Here is a 24,312-nt window from a genome sequence, read left to right as displayed (position 1 = left end):
TTCTGCGATTACTTCTTGTTCTTCTTTTCTTTTGCCCTTATCTCTTTCCTTCTCACAGATGGCATTTCTATTGCCTCCTACACGCCAAACCTTCATCTCTTCATCATCCATTAGTTGGTTTCCAAAACTGATCTTAATTCTTTTCCTTGGCACCATAATAGAATATGAAGGAACTGTATTTATTCCACATGCAGAAGAGAGGACTAGGAGAACTTAATGACATATGTGTGAGTTTGTATGACCTCCTTCTGCCAAAAAAGATAAAACCCTTTTATGCAATATGTGCCTTGAAAAAAAAACCCAAAGTCGCAGCCATGTTGGGGTTGTGAGTAATTACTGTTTGCAAAGCCTGGCACAGATTATGACTTTTCTTTAGATTCACAGTGATTCTGAATTCTTTGTTTAAAAGAAATCCAACAGTTGTCCGTGTTACTTGCTATTCACAGACTGCATGGCTCACTTGTCACTCGTGTTCCCCTGCATTTTATAACCAGGCTAGATTGGTTTAAATAGTCTTCTCTGATACAAAGGGCAGCTAGGTGATATAGTAGATAGAGTGGCAATCCTAGAGTCAGGAAAAGCTCATCCTTCTGAGTTGAAATCTGGCCTCAGACCCTTGACCAAGTCACTTGACCCTGTTCCCCTTAGTTTTCTCCTCTGTAAAATGAACTGGAGGAGAAAATGGAAAACCACTCTGGTATCGTTGTCCAGTAAACCCCCAATGAGGTCACAAAGAGTCATAGATGACAGAACAACAACAGTTATGGTGTGGAAATGTTCTTCACCACCCTGTTCCTTCTTAGCTTTTCTCAAATTGGCTAACCTCTCTTTTCTCTTACCTCTGTAGAGTAAAAAACAAAAGAGAGGTCATGAATTGTAGCAGGAGGATTTTAAGTTAGATATTAAGAAGGGTTTCCTTCCTTCTGGAACAAGCCATGTCAAATTGTGCAGAGAGAGTATAGGATCAATTTTTGTAGAGCTTTTTTTTTAATTCTCTTTCTGGGATGAATAAAATTTTACCAGGCACAAATGGAGTAGAGATGACTGATTCTTTCCAGGGTGATGATTTTTATAAGAATGTAAGAGAAGTTCACAAATAATCTACTTCGTGTAGTCTGTCTCTGCTGTCCTGCCATCTTCTTGTTGGATTTGCCCCTCTAATTTACCTTTCTCCTTTATGGGAATTTTAAGTGAAATTGTGAACTAAATGAATTTTTCCAACCTGGATTGATAAATTGATTTTATTGATGTTTGTTGCATTTCATTTTATGTCATGAGGTGGGTTTTTTTCCTTCTCTTGTCAGCAAGTGAATTTTTCTTCTTATGATAGGGAATAATTTTATAAAAGCCTAAAACTATTCTATATACAGGATAACCCCCAAAACTTAAAATTTCATTAATACTTTTGGGAAACTCTGTATTTAACTTAAGGAAAACGCAGGAAAAGCAAAGTGGGAGAAGCAATTTTATCTGACTAGGTTAAGTAGCTATTATTTTGTTTTCTTTCTTTCCTTTTTTTTTTTTTTTTTTAAAATACCCGCTCTCCCTGTCTCATCCAGGCTAGAAGTGTTGTGGTTACTCATGGACTCAATCCTACTACCAACCCATAGGGGCTTTGAACTGCTCTGTCTCTGACCTGGGTTGCTTCAGCAATCTTGTCACCCTCCACAAAGCCCTCTTCACTCTACCTGTCTGACCTGCTCCAGGGCTCACCATATTAGTGATAGTGTCTGTGGATACACCCAATGTACTCCTACTTAAGTCCAGAATTTGGAGCTCCTGATTTCTGTCAGTATCAGCCTTCCTGGTAGTAGAAATCACACCTTGCTAATTACTACTTTTTGAGAAAGATGAAGGAGGAAAGAAAGAAACTGAAACTGCTGCTGTTTACCTGTTTTTACCTATGAGGAAAGGCTGCTTTCTTTCATTTGATAATATATGTTATCATCTTATGGAGATCTTATATATCTTCTTTTATAATGTCTTCCCTCCTGATACAATTAAGGCCCCTTCTTACTGTTACTGGGCAGAAGGAACAAATACTACTCAGGCATAACTTCTGTAAGTAATCTCTCAAAAGAATGGTTTTGTAAAAGGGGGATTATGAGAACACAGCACCAAGTCTAATGCATTACACCTTAGAGAATTTTGTCACTTTCTTTGATTCCTCTAGAAAAGCAGATTCTTCAGTCTTATTCCCAGAAAGTAGAATCAAACCAAGATGACCTCCATCTTAGTATCTTATCCTACACTTCTACTGAAAAGAGATGATTCCTTAGATGTTTATCTTAAAGATTTATATACAACTACAGTGACAAATGATAATTACCAAGAGATGGATGGGGAAGGGGAAAGAGCCCGCTGCTGATATATCACTGATTTGTGGGTAGTCTGGAAGTTACCATACAGACTCACTCAGTGCTTCCCTTAACAAATCTTCCAGGTGTGCTAATGATTACATCAGCCTTTATCCCTTTCCCGTTCAGTCTGACCTCCCAACCCAGTTCAGCTATCTGAATTTGACACTCCCACACCTGACTCAGGCTTCCCTAAATGCCAAATACACTGAGTGTGCTCTTGATTATAATTTATGGTATGAAAGCACAGAATCATTAATTGCTCTGCTGAAAAGAAAATCAAATTATAATTAAGGAAAAATTAAATGTTCAGTTTTTTAAAAGTATACTTCTCAAAACAAGTATTCATCTGCTCTGTCATTTTCTGGCTTTAATTTATTTTTGTCCTTTATCCAAAACATATTAGCCTTAATTATTAACTATGATGATCATCAGTGCAACTCAGTTCAGAATGTAATATTTCTTCCTGAACAACTCTACCGTGTAGGAGGATTCACCCTGTTTAGTTATTTCTCCATGAAAATGTTGCCAAAGCAGATTTTTCATCTTTTAGGAGGAAGAAAATTCCTTTTGGAGTATTAGCAATGTTTTCTACTGCAGTATTCAGGCATTAGACATTTGTGTAGGATGACAGCAAGAGCACTAGTCTTATAAATGAGAATACCTGAGATGGAATCCTGGTTCTGACACTTCCTAGCTGTATGACCTTAAAAAAGACCCTTAGCTTTTTGGATCCTAAGTTTCTTCATTTATAAAATGGGGATAGCATTTATACTACATTTATACTACCTATTCTTAGGGTTAATGAGAGGGAAAGTACTTTCTGAACTTAGAGCTTTATAGATTTACTGTTATTTGAGTTTCTACAACTGAATTTGGTCTCCATAAGAAGCCCTCTGTAATGGATTTTTTTTAACTGCTCCTCCAGGGACGAGAGCCCAACAAATGGATCACTCATACTATATGGTAGTGCCTGAATTTATGGTATAGTTGTGCATGGAGAAGTGATCTCATTAGCACTCAATAGAGCAAGACTGCCTTGTGGAGAGAATGTTGCTGTCTCATAAATAGTTTAAGATAGAATTTTCCTTTACACTCTATTTTCAGAGGGAAATAATGGGGAGTGGGGATGAGATGGGGGAAGTCTCTTAACTATTTCTTTTTGGTATGATAAGTGGAGCTTTGCAGGAGCCTTGTCCTTGAGCAGTATACTGCAGTATTGTACTACAAAGGAAATGATCAAGCAAGCATTTATTAAATTCTTACTGTGTACCAAGACTATTCTAGTGGTACTTGTAGCAATAAGACTCCCACATATTCCCTTGAAAAATAGGTTCTGGATGGATCTGTTGTAGTGTCTTATTCCAGTAGGACTCCAGAGTTTGTTTTTTAAATTATTATTATACTTTTAAAATTATTATTATTCATCACACATTAAGTACCTGTGTGCAGGGCACTGTTCTAAGGATAGAAGTACGTGTGTGTGTGTGTGTGTGTGTGTGTGTGTGTGTTTATCCCTGTCCTCAAGGTGCTTTTGTGCTGTTGCATAATTTTTCATGACCTTCAGTATTTGGCTTTAAAGTAGCACAAAGGGGCAGGAATTATAAATTGACTGTGCCTTTCCTCCCTTCTTCACGTTATTTTGTTGTTCATTTATTTTAATCATGTGTGACTCTTCATGACCCCATTTGGGTTTTCTTGGCAAAGATATGGGAGTGGTTTCCCAATTCCTTCTTCAGCTCATTTTACAGATGAGGAAACTGAGGCAAACAGGGCTAAGTGACTTGCCGAGGTTCACATAGCTAAGTCAGTGTCTGAAGCTGGATTTGAACTCTGGTCTTCCTGACTCCAGGTCTGGCATTCTATCCACTGTGTCACCTAGCTGCCCTTCTTCTGTTCCTTTAAGGAGTATTTATTGGACACCTGTTCTTTGCCTAGTACTATACTAAGCAGTAGCAGAGAGGGGAAGATATGCAGAAGAAATTAAAGTCCAGATCACTATCCTCAAGATTAGGAAAGTCAATATGACCCCATCTGACTAGTCCATCACTCAGGCAGTAAATTTTTAAGTGCCTCCTGTGTTCCAGGCACTGTGCTAGTGACATGGGTTAAGATACTCAAGTAAATATAAGTACATACAAAATAGTTAAATACAAGATAGTTTGGGAAGGAGGTCATACTACAGAGTTCTGGAATCAGACGACCTGGGTTCAAATCCTGCCTTTGATGCTTACAACCTGTGTGACCTTGAGGTATTAGGTAGAAAGAGTGAAACAATCCCTATTTACTAGGAGCTTACAGGGCAGGCAACAAGTACATGGGTAAATATACACAACATAAAACAGAAAGTAAGTATAAATACATACAAAGCAGTTAAATACAAGGTAGCCTAGGAGAGAAGGCCTTAGAAATTGAGGAGAATCAGGAAAAAAATCATGCAGAAAATAGTGCTTGAGCTGTGTCATAAAAGAAAAGAGAAGATTCGGGAATAGGTAAGCAGGATGTGAACTGAAGGCATGTAGTACAGTCAGGATGAATATAATAAAATCCTGTTGTCAAGACTCTAAATGCTACAGTATTTCACAGGAGAGGGAGATAACTGAGAGCCAGAGTGGTCAGTTATAGTAGGTGGACAGGGGAGGAATTTGAGTCAAGAACTGGATGGATTAGAACAGAGGGTGGGTGTTGGGGAGTAGTAAGAAATAATAGTAGGGCTGGTCATCTAGATCCATTTGTAGAAAGGCCTGAAAAGTCAAGTCGAGGTTTTGATGCAGTAAGAAATAAGTCATCTTTGCAGGTAACTTTATCAGTAATCCTTTGATACAGGTTAAGTTACTTTACAGCTATCAGGATGATATTAGGGTCTGGGGGAATGAACAGTAGATCTGGAGTCAGGGCAGCCGGGTTCAAATTACACCTTTGATGCTTACAGCCTGTGTGACTTTTAGCAAATCACTTTAACTGCCCCAGGCCTCACTTTCCTCATATGTATCTCCTCTGAGATCACTTCTGACTCCAGATCTGTGCTTAATAAGATGGCCTCAGATGCTTTTTTATTCTGTCTTCATCCCCTGCTGCACTATCCAGTTACCTCCTAAAAGAGTCATTCATTCAGTCATGAATGTTATTATTAACAATGTTATTGGTTACCTATTAAATTTTTATAACCACATGTAGAGAATACCATGTCAGTGTTGTATTGACATAGTATGGTATGGTTCCTTCCCCGTAGAGTTTACAGTTTAGCAAGGAATAATACTGATCTATAACTTTACAATAATTGGAGACAGCTAGGTAAGTCAGTAGATAGAGCTCTGGACCTGGAGTCAGGAAGCCCTGAGTTCAAATCTAGTCTCAGACGCTTACTAGCTGTAGGACCCTGGGCAAGTCACTTTACCCTCTTTGCCTCAGTTTCCTCATCTATAAAATTATCTGGAGAAGGAAATGGCAAACCATTTCAGCATAATCTCAGAAGGGATCGCAAAGAGTTAAACATAACCAGACAGCAACAATCTGCAATAACTGTGCGATTTAATTCAGTGCAGCAAACACTAAACTCCAGTTGTGTTCAGAAAAGTGCTAGGCCCTGTGACTCTAATGCAAACCAGAATATGCTCACAGTCTAAGAAGGAAAATCAGTCTTTCCATTCCCAGCATTTAAATCTTGCTTTTTTTTAGAGTTCTTCAGTTTGTCTGCCTTTTGGGGGTGCCAAGTTGACCAAAATCATTGTTTAACACATAGGTGTCAAACTCAGATAGAAATGGATCCCTGTGGGCTGCATATTGAGTCAAAAAAACCATGAATTGCCATTATCTAGGTTATGTTGTACATTTATTTTCTTAAATATTTCCCAATTCCCAAAATTGGTTTGGAACTGTGAGTTTGACACCCCTGGTTTAGCAGACATCTCATTATGGTTCTGTGTTGAGCAAAATAACCTTGGAGACAAAGTTGCTCTCTCATGAGGTGGAACTGGACCTATGATTTCCTTGCAGGAAAGTCCCTTTACAAAGGTGCAAATTGGTACCTTCTCCTTGACTCAATCTTAAGAGTTCCCCAGAGCAGTGAGAGATTGAGTGTCTTGGCCCAATCGTATAAGTCTTTGTGTGTCAGAGATGAGACCGAGCTCAAGTAATCTTAACTCTGGGACATCTTTTGTTTTAGTCATGGGGACTCACTGTTTCAAACACTTCACTCTTCAGATCATTAACCTGTACAGTAGAAAGGGACTTTTACTATTTTCCAATTCCCATATAAGGAAACTGAGAGTTAGAGAGCTAAGCTATATTAGGTGCATCAGGTGATTAAAAAGTATAATGTCCCTGAACTTAGTAAGGAGGACAGGTACCCAAAATACTCTAATACAAAAGAGAACAAAAATATATAGGAGAAATACTAATAAAATATTATTAGAGAACTCCAAGGAGTTAGAGATTACTTCTGATGAGGGGAAGATCAGGAAATACTTCATGGAAATGGTTGCATTGAATGTAGGATGGATGGATGGAGGTGGAACTGAATGTAGTATGATTATATGTTTCCATCCCCCTACCTTGAGTATCTACCAATTACAACTTTTTAAAAGGATTCCAACCCATTTGTTTTCTCCCAAACACGGCTTGCCCCTTCCCCCAAAGCCTCCCCTCCCCCCCCCAAAAAAACCAAATTTCATGGAAAATGATGTTTTCATCTTGTTTTGGTAACACTTTGTCCTCTATTTTCTTTTTCTATGAATTGATTGTTAGCTCTGTCTTCTCTCTCTCTTTTCTCTCTCTCTTTCCCTCTTTATTTTTCTGTCTCTGTCTCTCCCCTCCACTCCCCCTTTTCTCTCTCTCTCCCCCTTCCTCCCTCCCCTGGCTTTGTCTGTCTGTTCTCTGTTCGCTCCTCTCCCTTCTCCTTCCTCCCTCCCTCCCCCCCATTCCTCCTACATCCTTATTTTTGTTTATAACATCTGTAGGTTCTGCTAACCTGCTGATTCACTGTGTGCCACATCATGTTTTAAATCAGGAAGAGATGAGACTGACTTCCAGGGGAACTCTTCTGTACACTACCCACTCCCACTGACTGTGAATGTGGTGGCATTTTTCACTATGCTTTTTTTATTAGAGATTTTCAAAAGGTCTGCTTGGTCTGGTATAGGTGTTGTGAGCGATCCCTGATCTCTGTTGGTGAAATCTTCCCTTCGCCTCTAGACTCATCTCTTTCTTTTCCCTCTCTTCTTTCTATCTGAACCTTTTACTTCCCTCTTCCTTTATTATCTCTTAATCTCTGTAAATTAAAATTCTTCATTGAAGACCCTTCTGAAGACCTTTGCCAACCTTTCTCTCCTCTACCTCTTCTCCACTCCTACCCCTTTTCATTTTCCTCTGCCTTTCATTCCATGGCTTACACCTTCCAATAGCCATACGCTTTAAAAGGATTCCTACAATCTCTAACTGCCAAAGTAATTTAACCTTAGAGATGGAAGGAACTCTGGAATTCTGGGATTCCCAGCCATTTTTGTGTCACTCCTTTGGAGTCTTTGTCTTCTCAGAATAATGTTTTTAAATGCATAAAATAATATACATGGAATTCTAAAGCAAACCAATTACAATACAATGTTATTATAAAAAAAATATTTTTAAGATCACAGACTCCAGGTTAAGAATCCCTACTCTAGGGATCATGTAGTCTAACCACTACAATCTGGCAAGTATCCCTCTACAATATTCCTCCACAAGGGATATGCATTCTCCACATAAATAAAAATGAGAATTGTATCCCCAAAGGCAGCAGAAATGTAGCTGATCTAAAATGAAATCATCTTACCCACTCCTTGGTGTTCTCTGTGCCTGAAAAGTCAACCTCCTTGTGGGCCTTCTCCACGTGACACAGAAGACCAGAGGAAGAGCCTCCTGGAAACACCAGGCCTCATGGAGCCATCTTGCTTTGCCATAAAATGTTACACACTTTGCCCTTCTGCTCTTTCTCTGTTAAAATAATCAGCCACAGCGTACTGGCCTTTACACCATCTCTTATGTTTATCTTCTTTTCTGTGGTCAAATAGCAGCCTTCTTGGGGGCAGACCCTCATCACCTCACCCCTGAACCTCTGTAAGTACTTACTGTTTGGTCTGCATGCCCCATGTCTCCACAGTCCATTATCCACTCAGCTGCCAAAGTCACTTTTCTAAATTGTAGATCTGACTGTGTCCCCTATGGCTCAGTGATCACCAGTGGCCTCCGATACCTAAAGTCCTTCTCACCTTGGCTGATTTCCTACAGTTTTGTTTTTGGAAATTACTCCACTTTGTTCCATATACTTTACTGTTTATCAGTACCTGCCTACCTTGTTCTCTCTCGCATACACCTCTATCTCCCTACTCCGGACATTTTCCTTAACTGCCCTACATGCTTGTAATACTCCCTTTCCTTATATCTGCTCCCAGCTTTCCCTGGCCTCCTTCATCTCAGATCTCACTTCCTAGAACAGGCCTTTTTGGGTCCCTTCTCACACTTACTAGTACCTTCTTTCTGAGATCACCTAATGTTTATACTTATTCCTGTTTCTATTTCTCTCCCTCCCCTCCTCCTCCTCCTCCTTCTCCTCTTCCTTCTCTCTCTCTCTCTCTCTCTCTCTCTCTCTCTCTTTTCCTCCCTCCCCACCCTGCTTTGTATCTCTCTTTATTCCTCTCATATTATATATTTATACTCATATCTTGCCTGTACATAATTGTTCTACATTGCCTGTCCCAAGAAGGTTGAGAAAATTATTTGTATCTATAGGACAGAACTAAATACATTGAGAAATTGCAGAGGGAAAGAGTTCACTTTGATAAAAGGGACAATCTTGAAAAGTCTTGGGGCTATCCAGGAGTGGAATGACTTCCCTCTGGAACCAGTGATGTCCTTGTCATTGGAGACAGAGGCTGGATGACTGCCAGACAGGAATGTTGTAGAAGGGATTCTTGTTTAGATATGGGTTGGAGTCTTTGACCTCTGGAGTTCTTCTGTAATAATGATAATAGTAGTACTAGCTAACTTCTATGTAGCAAGCACTGTGTGCCAGATACCGTGCCAAGCACTTGACAAACCTTGGGAGGTAGGCACTATCACTGTCTCCATTTTTACAGGTGAGAAAACTGAGGCAAAGAAAGGTTAGTGATGTGTCCAAGGTCACACAGCTAGTACTTGAGTCTGGATTTCAACTTGGATCTTTCTGACTTTCGACCTGGCACCCTATCCACTGCACTACCCAGGCCACCCTCCTCCTAGTTCTTAAGATTTTGTAATTCTTTGTAGAAGTAGCATCCAAGACTGTTTGTCTCAACATTTTCAGAGTACAACACTGACATTTAGAAAGTCTGGGGTTCAAATATATAGACTTTGCCACTTGCTAAACATGTTACTTTTGTCGGGTCCTTTTTACTTCTTTTTATCTTATTTTCCATACTTACTTCCATATCTATCATTCTATGATTTTAAATAAAATTGCATACAGATATACAAAGAATCTGTGCTTTGTTAACCTGAGGAACTCCCAGTATGGAAACTCCTTCCACCTATATAGTCCCATCTAGGACTTATTAGATAAGGCCTATTGAATTTCTTGAGACACATAGAAATTAAATGATTTGCTCAGGATCATGCAGCTAATAAGTGTGACAGACAGGATTTGAATCCAAGACTTCTTAACTATAAGCCCAATCCTATCCACCATATCAGCCACCTCTAAGTAAAATTAAATCATATGTTTTATTGAGGGATTTACTGAAGTGCATACATATAACAAGTCCTTGTCTTTCTTGTGTTTGCTTTTGAATCTTTTTTTAATTTGTGAAAGCTGTATTGTGATTTCTTAATAAATCTATCTTCTTCCCCATGCCCTTTTGTCAGTAGTAGTAGTACCAGAAAACAATATAATCCTGGAAGCACATAAGATATTGACATAAAGAAATAAAATGAAAATATGATAAAAATGGGAACATGATTTTTTGTGGGTTTAGGATTAGGAGCTGACCCTCTGGCCTCAGGTAAGGTAATTAACTGATCATCTTGTTCATCTGTAAAGTAAAATTCTTAAGAAAGCTGATCAGGGCCAGAGAGCAACAAATGCTGATGAGATGATTACAAGATGGGTCTTACCCTGACTTGTAAAGCAAAAACTGCCTGCTTAGAGAAAGGTGGCTTGGTGCCCACTTGAGGAAAGTGGCCTGCCAAGCATGGCCCGATGGGGAAGGGTAGGAAGTAAAAGCATATTGGATTGCGGAATGAGCTGAAGTCATTTTTCAGTGGCCAATTTGAGCAAAAGAGAATCCATCAGGTACAATTTTAGTCTCTTGTGTCTTCCTTTATTGGATTCTTTTTTTTTTTCTCTGAACACTAAAATGCTAAATATTTTTTCTGCAGGATGAACAGCTAAAGTCACATGAAAGCAAGCTCAAGCAGATTTCCACAGAGTTGGCTGAGCATCGCTCTTATCCACCTGACAAGAAAGTCAAAGCTAAGGAGATTGATGAATATAAACTGAAAGATCACTACCTGGAATTTGAGGTATGGGTGGAACATCACACCTACCCAAGAGGCCACACTGTCCTTCCTCCTCCTATTCCTCTCTCTCTCCTCTTCCTAGTTCTCTTTCTCCCTCTTCTTCTTTCTCTCCTTCTCCCTCTTTTCCATCCCACTTTCTCAATTAGAGGTTTAGGGAACTATATGCTCATTGTTTGTGTTATATATTCATAAGCATATGTGTGCCTGTATGTACACAAAATGTGTGTTATGGAACCTATATCTTCAAGAAAGAAGAAAGTAGGTAGCCTTAATGGAAGTCAGAAATACCCATTCTTACTCTAGTTTTCCCAGAAAGTAATTGGTCAGTTCCCTATGGCTCAATCTTTTGACATCCTAGAGTAGTTATTTTTAGATTCAATGCATGGACCAGTTATCAGAAAGCATGCCTTACCTGAAGACTACCTACAAACTATTACCTGATTGATGGGGTGGAGAGCTCTCAGATCTGTTCCCTTGGAAGATCAATCATAGGAGATGTTGGAGGTGAATACAAGATTCCTGGGGCTTAGAACTGCAGAAGTCCAGTGTGGGAAGGTCTCTGGAGTCACCTACAGAGAGAAACAATTGTGGTACATTGGAAAGAACAATAACTTTAGAATCAGAAGGCCTGGCTAGAAGTCTTCTCTCTCTTGTTCACTACACATATTATCTTGGTCAGACTTCCCTGAGCCCATTTTCTCATTCTTTAAAAGGTGAGGGTCAGACTACATGACCTCTAAAGTCTCTTCAAGCTCAAAGAACAGAAACCTGCTTAGACGCCATTGCCTCCTCTGTCTGGATTTTCAGAACCCAAGTGACAAGAGTTTAATTTGGGGGGCAGGGTTGGTCCAGATCCATAATTTCATCATCATAGGGGCCTCTAGGTGAGGACACTTTCTCTACCAGTACCAGTTAGAAAATTATTTCCCAACATGTATTCTTAAGGAGGCTGTCACTTACCCAGGGTCACATAGCCAACATGTGTTAGTATTGGAACTTAAACCCAGGTCCTGAGTGCAAGGTCAGCTCTCTTTATCTTCTGCACACACTGCTACTTAATAAGCTTTACATTTATTCCTATTAAATGTCATCTTGTTAGATTTAGTCTGGTACTCTTAACCAGTGATGTCAAATTCTTATAGAAATGGGAGCCACTAAACCACATGTATAAGGATCCCTGTGAACCACATATTGACTTAGAAAACCACATATTAATAATGTCTGTGTTTTAAATTTTGTTTTTCTGAAATGTTACATTTTATTCTGGTTCAAGCCACACTCAGGAGTAGTGCAGGCCACATTTTTGACATCTCTGTTCTAGACTGTCAATACTTTCTGGATGCTGATTCCCTTATCCAATGTGTTAACTGTCCCCACCATCTTTATGTCAACTGTAGATTGGGTAATCATGTCATTTATACCTTTATCTGAGTCATTGATAACACTGTAGAAATGGCAGAGGGCCAAGCACCAATCCCTGGGATACTCCACTGGAGACCTCCTGCCTTATTGACATTAAACATTGAACACTAATATGAGTCCATGCGTTCAACAAATTTTGAGTTTGTCTTCCCTTCTATATTCCATAAGAATAGAATAAGATACTTTATCAAATGATGTGCTACAAATTTAGTAAACTCTTTACCTATGACATTCTCCTAATCTATTAGGTTAGTAACAACTCTGTCTATTGGAATTCCACCCCACCCCACAACTCCTCACCTTCATTTCACATCAGTCTCTTATGAGGTTTCCTATCTTTTTCTGTATTTATCATTTTCATCACATTCCACTGCATTCATATACCACAACATCTGTAGCCTTTCCCAATCTGTAGTCATCTATTTTGTTTCCAGTTGTTGGTTTATATTAGAAAACTGCTATTATAAATATTTTGGGATGTTTTTAAGCATTTTCTTGCTTAGGGAATATACCTAGTAGTAAAATCTGTAGGTCAAAGGCTATGGATACTTTTATTCCTTTATTGCTTTCTAGAATGAAAATACAAATTCATAGCTCCTCCAACCATGCATTAGTGCTGGGGTGGGGAACCTCTGGCCTTGAGGCCACATTTCACCCTCTGGGACCTCATGTGTGGCCCTCTGATGGAATCCAAACTTCACACAACAAATCTCCTCAGTAAAAGGATTTGTTCCTTAAAACCGGAACTCAGTCAAAAGCCTGCACCCAAGGACCTAGAAGGCCACATGTGTCTTGAGGCCGAAGATTTTCCACCGCTGCGTAATGTAATTATATTCCCCCAACTCTTCCAACATTGACTCTTCCTGATTTTTCCATATTTGCCAGTTTGCTGGATGTGAGGCAGAATCTTGAATTGTTTTAATTTGCATTTCTTTTGCAAATTGACTTGAACTATTCTATATATGGTTGTTTATAATCCGCAGTTCTTTTTGGAACTCTTTGTGTGTTTCTCTCCTTTACTGCAGCCATTGGGGAGTAGCCTTTGGTTCCATACTCTTACATTCAACCTACCCTTGCCTTCCATCTTCTAGAACCTATGTCCTTTGGCTGTTCTGATTTAGTTACTCTATTTCCACATTCCCCAACATTAATAAAGGTTTGATTCTATCATCTACAGAGTAGTAAATAGATTACAGCACTCTGGAACCTGTGTGTGTGTGTGTGTGTACACAGGTGGAATTATATGGGACCTGTGGTTGAAAAAGAACTAGGAGATACATACACATACATACACACATATCATTTTTCTCCACGTTGATGTTGTGATAGATGCATTACCATTACCAATGTGGTCAATCCATTACCTCATTGATAATGATTTCTATAGACACTCTTCAAACCTTAAGGCTTTCCTTTCCGGTTTGAAAAGTCATTCACTGGTCATATGGGATAGAGGGACTAATGCATTAAAGCCTTAGAATAGCTTTGTTTGTCAACAAGCACATCCATTCTGTCTGCAGATAATTGTTTATTAAGAAAGGTCTTGCAGGCAGCTAAAGAAGATCTGTTCTTATTCTCCAGATATCTGAGGAAGACAGCCCTTGTCATGACACAGTGACCTTGACCATTCATCCATACTTCCTTTTGGGGAAGTCTGGGGTTTGTGAAAGAAGAAAAAATCCACAGTGTTTAGTGGTCATCTTGCTTGCCCTCGGGGAAGGGGAGTTATCTGAAAGCAATCACAGTTCTTCACACTTCTAAAGGGGCTTTCAGCCACATAGCCCCATTTGATTTCACACATGTTAATTAACTTTTACACCACTTCCCAGCACTAAGACATTCACCTTCAACTTTTTATTCAGAGGGGTCAGAGCTTTTCCCCAGGTTGCCAAAAAAATGACTGTGAGACAGACCAAAGAACAGCTGTTAGCACTGATTCTCAGGAATGGAAATCCAAAAGGAAGCAGTATTTTAGCTTTCAGAAGTGGACTTGGCTTAAGTCTTTGTCACTTTTTCCAAAGCCTTCTTAAAATTTTCATCTCTTGAGTCTTTAGAATTTTTACTGTTATATTTGAATATCCTCTGTTAATTGCAATCAAACTCTTCAAGGTACTGTAATAGATTTGTGATGCTAATATAATTACAAACTAAACTATCTTAAGATAAAGGGGATCTTAGAACCAAAGGGACCAAGGAGTCCAGCTCCCTTACTTGTGGATGAGGAAATTAAGACCCAGAAAATGGAACTGATCTCCCCAAGACTACAAAGACAGTGGGAGTTGAGTCAATATTCCAAGCAGGCTCCTTTGATTCCAAACAGTATCTTTTCTGTTCTCCCATACTTTCTTACCTCATGTTCTGCAAAGGATTTGCAGAAGTATGCTCCACTTTTCCCAGATAATATGTTTCCAGATAGCTAAGGATAGGTATGTCTGTAATGTGAATTTTACTACTAACTTGTACTGAGATTGCATTGAGGAAGCAATATGGTATAATAGAAAAAGCATTGAACTTGAGGGTCAGAGATCTAAGGTCAAGTCCAAACTCTCCCGTAATAGCAATAAAACCATAGACCATCCATAGCTGGGTTCCTTTTAGTATGAACAATGAATGCCCTGAAGTGACCACATTATTTGAATCTAGACTGAGTATTTCCATTGGGCTGGAACCACTTACCCTATTCTACATAGTTATACCTTCCATTAATGCCAATTCAGCCACATCAGGGGATTTGTTATTTATTTGCACTAATTGGGACCTGGCCGCATTCAGTCAGTCAGTAGAGCTTTCTCCCTTGTAAAACTGAAAAATCCTTCCAGCCTCTTGTCGTTAGCTACTAGTTTTATTCTTTGGCAAGATTAGATCTGATTAAATAGCTCCAAGGCAGATCCTATTGATTAAACAGAATGAGGGTATACTGCTATTTCCCATTATAGATAGCCCTATTCCATTTTTAATTTTCCTTATCACAAACCAAAATGAGATAACCTATAAATATCACGCATACTTCGGGCAGTATGCAAATGTGAGCTATCTGCATCCTTGTTGTTATTAAACCTGCCTTTCTGCACCTTTCCCGGTCTTACCCCATTGCTCTGCCCTCTGGGGCCACGCAAAATCAGAAATCTCTTCTCCTCCATGTGTACTTAACAGTAACTACGTCAGTGGGCTGCCAGGGAGATGAGATGAATGAATGCATATGAAGCTCTTTGGAACTGTGAAGTACAGTATGCTATATAAATGTGAGCTGTTTCTCTAATAGATAATTTCACTGAAGTTCTCCTCTGGTGCCACTTGGGTTGCTAGACTGAGTCACCTCCACCTGACTCACCCATTAGCTGTTTTAATTTGAGCTAGGGGGACCCTCTAAGAAAAATGAAGTACTGTGTTTTACAAGCATCCTTTCCTAAGCTGCTCTATGGTAAGTAGGCTGCCGTGCTCCTGACAATTTCCATACCAGGATCGATCAGATTTTAGAATACAGTTCTTGTGTGTTTCAAGAGAAACAGGTGGCTTGTAAAAGAAGATGCTTATTTCTGTTTCAAGGGCAGCCCTAATTAAAAGAGCTCATAGGCTACTTTATATAGACAGCCGAGGCTACAGTGATAGGAGAACAGACTGTAAATCCAGAGGCGCTCTCTAATGCTTAATGGCTGCAGGATAGGATGGTCTTTTGTCTCCTGTCCATAGCACACAGAAAGAACAAGACTAAGAGCTTGGAAAGGCTTTTTGTGTATCAAGGCCCACTGTTTATTTTACACATAGAGCAAAAGAGAGGAGTGCATTGCCCAAGCTAGAGTTACTGGTGAATCACAGGCAGAAATTGCCCTGAATCTTCCTGTCTGAAATTCCATAATTCTTTATTTCAGATCCATAAAAAAGGTGTTAATAATGCTACCTTTAACCAGACTACCAGACAATTATTTTGCAGAGCTAGGAAAATAACAACAAAATTCCTCCAGAAGGACAAAAAGGCCTAGAATATCAGGATAATCAATGAAAAAAAAAATGTGAAGGAAGGTGACCTCTCGTTATCAGAAGTCAAACATTATTATGAAGAAGTAATCATCAAAACAATCTGGTACTGGCCAAGAAATAGATTGGTGGATAAGGCATAGATTAGGTACATCATACACAGCAGTAAAGGATCATAGTAATCTAGCGTTTGACAAACCAAAAGATCCAAGATGTTTGGGACAAGAAATCACTGTTTGACAAAAATGATAAATTTTTTCAAAAAGGGAAAAAAATCCTTTTAAAAACACTTTCCTTTTTTCATTTAAGTGCTTTATTAGAAACTGTTATCTATGAAAATAACTATATTTATTTAGTAAGCATTTGAACTTTAATTTCAGCCCATCAAGTTTCATAGCAGTTTTTTAGTTACTCATTCTGAGCCCATAACAGACATTTTTATCTATCCATTTGCATCCACTCTTCCTTTAATATGCTCATAATTAGTTTAGGCGCTGCTGTTCTGGCTCTACCTTTTTTAATTGTGCATCAGTTAATAAAGATTCTTGCCAGATTCTTTTTTTTTTTTTTTTTTTGGTCATCCTCATACTTAGGAAGCCTTAAATTGCATTCTGTTAGATACTAAATTTAAAATACTTCCATTTTTTGTCTGTTCCTTTTTTGTTGAGGCCAAATGTTGGACATGTTCGTTGCTGCCCATATTTTTTTAAGGGGAAAAGGAGGTTGTAATTATACAAAATGCTGCTATGGAAATCTTTGGATCAATAGCTCTTTTTTGTCTGTTTTTGATGACATTTTCAAGATGTGTTCCCAAAGCAGAATTAATGAATCAAAGGAAGGGACCATCTTTTGTAAATTTTACACATACTGCTGATTTCTCTGTGCAAGGGTTCTACTGGTTTTCCATCCCACAAACAAGTGAGTGAATAAATGTAGAGATTCATGTTTTTTTCCAGAAATGCTTGTAATCTTTTTAACCCCAGGTAAGGAGGAAGAGTTATCATTTTAGTAGAATAATGAATTGTTAATAATAACCTCAGTGGTCATCCTGCCTTAAAACTGCTAGTGATGTAAGTTCTTAAAATTTCAGTAATCATATAATAACTCTCATCTCTAGAATACTTTATGGTTACAAAGAATTTTTTATACATAATCTGTGACTTGCCTGGGGTCACACACATTTAATAGGGGGCAGGGCCAGGATTCAGCATCATGAAATACTGGTTTTGTTCACTCATTCATCTAGTCGGTCACTGTCATCCATTTATTCTTTCAACAAATGTATTACACAACTGCATAATGTATGATTACAAAAATGTGCAAGGTGTTGTGTGAGACCCTGGGAGAGATTCAAAGGTAAAATCTTCAGATAAATTCACAACTCTCTGTATACATTCTGGGACTGGCTGTGAATTCTGACTATCAGCAGAGGTGGCAAAGAAAATGTCTTTTTTGTCCTAGTGTTTAAAAAAATGAAACTGTTTCATGCAGAGCAGCGTACCTTACTCTAAATGGGCTGTTTGACAAATTTAGCACAGAGAGCTTTCTGGTCTGTCAGAGAGTAGTTAATTATTAGTTTTGCCTTAGGAAATTGACATGGCTGCCTACCCTAGATGTATCTGATGTAAGAAAATAAAATTTAGTGGTAGCCAAACCCTTTTTTGGTTAATAAATGGGTACTGAACCAGTACCCACCAACATAATAGCATTGTAGGATTGAAAACAGAAGGGGACATTGCTGCTTAACCTACAGAGGAAACAGAGCTAGGGTAACAAATAATTACTTGCATAATAAGATCCCTTAGGTCATATCAGATATACTCTACAAACCTAAGTTTTCTGATTCTCATTTCTTTTTAGATAAGTTATTAACCTTTACAGATTTCATCTCAGCCATCCAGATTCTCAGTCTCAGAATCATCCTTCACTCGGGTCCATCCCCCATAACCAGTCATGTGTTGTCATCTCTCCCTTCTGTTCTCCCTTCTGTCTTCATGCTACAACCATCCTAGTTGTATTCCTCTTCACCTCTTGTCTAACTGTTGCAGTGGTTTCCTACTGAGTCCCCCTACTTCTAGTCTTTCCTGTCCTTCATACGGCTCCCAAGTTATATTTGATACTGTCACTCTTGTGCTCAAGAATCTCCTATGATTCCACACTGCCTTTAGGAAAAGACTGGCTTCTACATCTGGCATTTAAAGCCCTTGAAAATCTGGCCCTCGCCTACTTTGCCAGGCTGATTACATGCTACTTCCTTTCACCTGCTTCAGTCAAATTGGTCTACTTACCGTTCCTTATATATGACATTGCATCTTAAAAGTCCATGCCTAGAATGCCCTCTTTCCTGCTCTCTGCTTCTTGGAACCCATACCTTCCTTCAGAACTTAGTTCAAAAGCTGCCTCCTTCAAGAGTACTTCTGGCTCCCCGAGTTGTTAGTGCTGCCCAATCATTTTGTATTTGTTTCTATCCTATATTGATTTTTATGTTCATAATTTTGCTTGAATTAATTTCTAAAATGAATACCTGTCATGTTGAGCTTGTAAAACGATAGTACAATCAGTCAACAAGTTCTGACTAAGTGCCTCCTGTGTTCTAGGTGCTCCACTAGGTATTTGAGATACAAATACAAAGCCTGTGAAAGTAACATTCTGCTGGCGTGATGGAATATATGGATTGAGCATGTGGTCATTCTCAAGCTCAATAAATCGTGATAATAATAAATGATGAGCATTCTCATTGTCATAGAAGACAATTCAAATTACTCTCATTTGACAGAGATAGGATATTGTTCAGTCATTTTTCTGTCCAGTTTTCATGTCCGACTTTTCATGATCCCATTTTGGGGTTTTCTTGGCAAAGATACTGGAGTAGTTTTCCATTTCCTTCTCTAGCTCATTTTACAGGTAAAGTAACTGAGGCAAAGCAGGGTTAAGTGATTTGCCCAGGGTCACACTGCAAGGAAGGTCTGAGGCCAGATTTGAATCAGGAAGATGAGCCTTCTTGATTCCAGACTTGGTACTCTGTCCACTGTGCTACCTACCTGCCTTTGAGGTAGGGTGTTATAATGGAAAGGATTTTAGACTGAGAAGTGGGGGACCTGGAGTCTAATTCTGGCTCAGCCACAGGCTTAGTTCTATGACCTTGCACTATATCACTGTTCTTTTCTCCATCTCTATTTTTTTTAGTCTGTAAAATGGAAGAGGTTAGATTAGATGATTGCTAGAGCTCCCCTGAACTCTAAAATCTTATTATTCTATAAAACAGATATTGATTGCCACATAAAAAATATAAGAAAGCCTTTAAAAAGTGTCATAGAACCATTGGTTACAGACACTGTTGTAACCATTTAAAAATATGGCAAAGATTTGGGGATAGGTGAAAAGCATATAGAAGCTACTGACTGAATGGATATAATTGATATATATTGAATATCATTTTATATATATGTAAATATATACACATATATTATATAATGAATATAATTGAAACCAGTAATGTCAAAGAAATAACTGCTTTGCAGAGAAAGACCCACAGAGATACACCTGGCACCTTTACTGTCAGCAGTACCTTTGGTGAGGTCACAGAGTAGGTTATATTTGTGATTTGGGGAGAATGGAGTGGTTTAAGTCCAGAAAATCCTGATTAGAAAGGGAATCACCTAATCTCTTTTATGGCAATAGCGCCACATGTCTTTTAAGTTGTCCAAAAGTGACTTAAACAATTGACCTTTTGCGTACTGTGGAAATGAATAGAAAAGAAGGTGTAGCAGCCCAGTAGTGCTGAGCTGGAAAGAGCAGGGATTGGATGGCCTCAGGATGGAAGGGTTTTACTAGGTTGTGTCTAAGAGAGCTCTCTCTGTGCTTTCCTGTGCATAGTGAGATGGTTGCAGTCAGGTGGCAGTGTTTCTTACTCTGACATGGATGGATGCTTTCTCTTCTTTGTGTGGGCAGGTCTGAGAAGAATGTTGAAGAGAAAGCTAGAGACAGCGTGGCTTCTCTGGGGATTTTTTGCTGTGAGGAAGATGTGCCCGTCATTTGAAATATTTTGTTTGTACAGCTGGAGTGCACCTGCTGTCCTATAGTTTGGAGTGGAATCTGTTAACTAACAACATAAATACCGTCAATTATCCTAAATACAAAAAAATAGCCAATTCACAAATACCAGGTGGTTGAATAGTCTATACATTTTTGTTTGTTTGCTTATAGCAAATTCTCTGTTTTTTTGTGGTCCTTCCTGTACCATCATCATGGAATAGCTGAATTTCTCATTTCATACTACCATATTCACTTCAGCAAACATTCTAAAAGCACCTACTTATGTTCAAGGCACTGGAGATACAACCGAAAAAAAAATATTCTTTGCAATCAGGGAACTTACATTCTAATGAAAGCATACAACGTGTATGCAAATGTGACATAATGCAAAGAGATTTCCATTTAGGTAATGGTCATAAATGATCACACCTTTGAATGGAGCTGTATGAAGGTAATCTCAGTACCATACCAAATCCCATGAGGTTTACAGACCTTCACTATTATTAGCTTGTATAAGTTACCTTCATTTCTCATAAGTTTAGAGGTAAAGATACTCATTCCTTGTGTGTTTCCTAATAGGAATATAAGAGCAGGGGGAAATATTTACTCCGTTAAAAGGTTAGTAATAGGCATCCCAGAAAAAGTCACATGTCCTAGCCAGGAGCCCAATGCCCTCTCCTTTTGCAGATCCCATTACAAAGGTAATTATGTGTTTAGGTCTACAAGGAGATGCTAAATGCTATAATCCTGGAAAAAGCGAAGGAGGCCTTAGGCCACTAGTGCTTTTAGAATTTAACTCCAGTTGAAAATAGATATGATTTTTTTGCATTGCATTTTGTATCACATAAAGAAAAAAGGACTTAAGAAACTGAATTGGAACCTGAAGATAAATACATATGCATCTGAAGGGAAAGGGAACCTAGCAACAACATTTCTTGTACCAGTTCTGATGAATAAAATAAGCAAGGCTGGCTCTGTGTATAGAGTAGGCAGCCACCTTTGTACTGTGACTGGAGGGACACCAAAGTTATTTCCTGCTTAAAGAAAGTCAGCTTGCCATAACCTGTAAACCCTTTGCTTTTGGGTGCCTACTTTGTGTTAAGGCACTGTCTCTCTGGAACGCCCCTGTGAAAATGTAAATGAATTAAGGAAGCGAGAAATTGTAACTGGGAGTCGGGAACCCTGAGTTCAAATCCCAGTTCTGTCTCTTAATTTGCTGTGGAAACTCAGACAAGTCCCTTTATTTTCCTAGGTTTCACTTTCCCCTTCTGACACCTAGTGCTTTGAAATCAAAGAAAGATGAAATGGATGCAAGTTACATCTTTCTAATATGAAAAGAAAATTAGCTCCTGACTTGCTATGTGAGATTTTTTTTTGGTCAAGGTTACTGCAGAAGCTGCATCATTACCCTCACTAATTCATAGAATTTCAGGAGTTGGGAATGACCTCAGAAATAACCCAGTTCCATCCATGCCTTTAGCAGGAATTTCAACTACAGTGTTCCTAACAGATGACCATAATAGGGTAGGCTTAAAGATATCCAAGGCAGTTCATTCCACTTTTGGATAACTGATGGTTAGCAAGCTTTTCCTCATCCATTTGAAATCTGTTCTTAATCATGTCTGCCTCTGTTCTCCCTCTGGGGCAAGAAGTCTAATATTTCTCCCACATCAGCCCTTTGAATACTTGGAGACAGTTATTACATGTCCCTGGTCTTTTCTCCTTGAGACTAAACGTCCCTCGTTCCTTTAAATGATCCGTATAATGCATAGTCCTCAATGCCTCACCATCCTATTTGCTCTTCTCAGGAAGCTTTCTAGTTCTTCATGTGGCACTCAGAATAACAAAAGCAGGGGTTCTTAATTTTTTTTGTGGCATAGATCTTTGCCAGTTGGGGGGATCCTTCTCAGAATGACATTTTTAACACATGTGAAGAATGCTAAATTTCATTTAGAGGTTAGTGAAAATAAAGATGCACTTGTTTTTCTCATTCAAATTCACTGACTCTCTGAAATCTATGCATAGACTAAGATCCCTGGCTAGAGAGTATAGGTTTAACACTTCCCTCTTTTTGCTAATACGTTTGAAGGTCACATTAGCTTTTTGAATGATCAATTCTTTCCCTGTTGAGCTTGAAATCTACTAAAACCCTTATTTTACATAATGGTATTGTCAGGTTTTCTCTCTCCCATCCTATTATTTGTATTTTTTTTAATTTAAGGGTAGAACTTTATATCATACAACCAGATACAGCACAGTGTATCAGTTTTCTCTCTGGAGTGCCTCATCTACCTTCTTAGGCATATTAGCTCCCTTTTGCCTATTTTCAAAGCCAAATTGTATGTCAGGGACATGGATTTTGGCAAGTGATTTACTATAATATCTGACATGAGAAATAGAGATATTTTTGTCGACTCAGGCACTGAAATTCTACCTAGTAATATGTATCCTTTCCAAAATTATTCAGTGATTTTACATTGGAACATGCTTTCAAAATGAAAATGTATCTGCAAAAAGGAAAGAATATAAATGCTACAATGGTTCTTTGCTCTAACTGCTCTAAGAGCAGAATTCATTTTAAGGCTAGAAATTGATTTTGCCATTAGCTTTGTGCCTACAACCCTTGATACGGTATTTACCTATTGCTCATCATTATGACTCAAATCTTGAACTTCTAACAGACGCCTGAGGTTATTTCAGTGGGTGTCTCCATGGTCAAAGCTGACTTTGGGCAACTTTTTGAAATAGAAGTGAGGTGTGTCTGGTGCCCTTCTGACTACCTTGTTCATACCATTCTCTCCCCTCCCAGTGTGTTTTTCTATTCTTCAGAAACTGTTCTCTGTCCTGTTTCTGTAGGGACTCACTCTCAGAAAGCTTATCAACCAATACCCATTTAGCTTTGCTCTTCACTGAGAAGCTATCAACTTTAGGATAGTCTCCCTTTCGTAATTATTCCCGAAGACCAAAAATCTTTCAGGATCTAAAGGATTATATCTCCAGTACTGGCATTTTAGGAACCATAAAAGGCTAATAGGAAAGGTATTGTTGGGAGTGGGTGGGTGTGGAGAGGTGAAATCTTTAATGGTAATGAACCACTGAAATTCCATCCCATACGTGACCATTAAGATGGTGAATCTGGGAATCAGAACTCAGCCTTAGCCTTAGTGCTGGATCCATGGTTTTTCATTGACTAATTTGAGCTTCTTGCTTTGGGGGATCCTTGACCTCTCAGTGTGGGATTTCTCTTCATCCATACAGATCATCAACCATCAATAACCTCTCATTCTGTGTGATAATGTTCCATACCCTTCCACAGATGTTATGTAGAAGATCTACCAAATACACAAGAGGCTTACTGAGGTCTTTTAATATCTCCCAGATACCAATAAAATTTTATATGACCAACCCATTTTCTCTTCTGCTCATACATATAATAAGTTATGTCTTTTAGGATACTTGTGCTTTGGGTAAACTATGATTCTTATTCTTCAAAGATCATGACATTTCATGATTCACAGTCCTTTAGAAGTCTGCCAAGAACAGATTGGAGGTACAGATATGGGCTTTTGTGTTGGGCAATCACTGAAAATACAACATGGTTTATAAAATAAAATGCAGACTACATAATTCAAGTCAGTTCAGCAAGCATTAATTTAAGTATATGGGGCAGCTAGGTGGTGAAGTAGATAGAGTGCTGGGCCTGGAGTCGGGGAGGCTCTTGAATCTTCTTGAATTCAAATTTGACCTCAGACACTTACTAGCTGTGTGACCCTGGGCAAGTCACTCAGCCCTCTTTGCCTCAGTTCCCTCATCTGTAAAAGTAGCTAGAGAAGGAAATGACAAGCCGCTCCAGTATCTTTGCTAAGAAAACCCCAAATGGAGGCACGAAGAGTCAGACACGACTGAAAAATGACTAAAAAACAACAAGGCACTGAACTAAAACTTGGGTACATAAAGACAAAACTCAAATAATTTGTCCCCTCAAGGAACTCAG

General features: G+C 38.8%; 1 protein-coding gene across 7 annotated transcripts in view; it reads left to right on the top strand.

Annotated features, from left to right (window-relative positions):
• PSD3 (pleckstrin and Sec7 domain containing 3) overlaps positions 1–24,312 on the top strand; it is a 617,602-nt gene that overhangs the window by 582,002 nt on the left and 11,288 nt on the right. For all 7 annotated transcript variants that reach the window (XM_072634977.1, XM_072634978.1, XM_072634979.1 and 4 more), the window contains one exon: positions 10,746–10,889. In XM_072634977.1, the coding sequence (XP_072491078.1) occupies positions 10,746–10,889 (144 nt within the window). The remainder of the gene's footprint in view (positions 1–10,745; positions 10,890–24,312) is intronic.

The sequence above is a fragment of the Notamacropus eugenii genome, chromosome 1 (genome assembly GCF_028372415.1).
Source record: "Notamacropus eugenii isolate mMacEug1 chromosome 1, mMacEug1.pri_v2, whole genome shotgun sequence".
Lineage (NCBI taxonomy): Eukaryota > Metazoa > Chordata > Mammalia > Diprotodontia > Macropodidae > Notamacropus > Notamacropus eugenii.
This window is presented reverse-complemented; position numbering and strand designations above follow the sequence as displayed.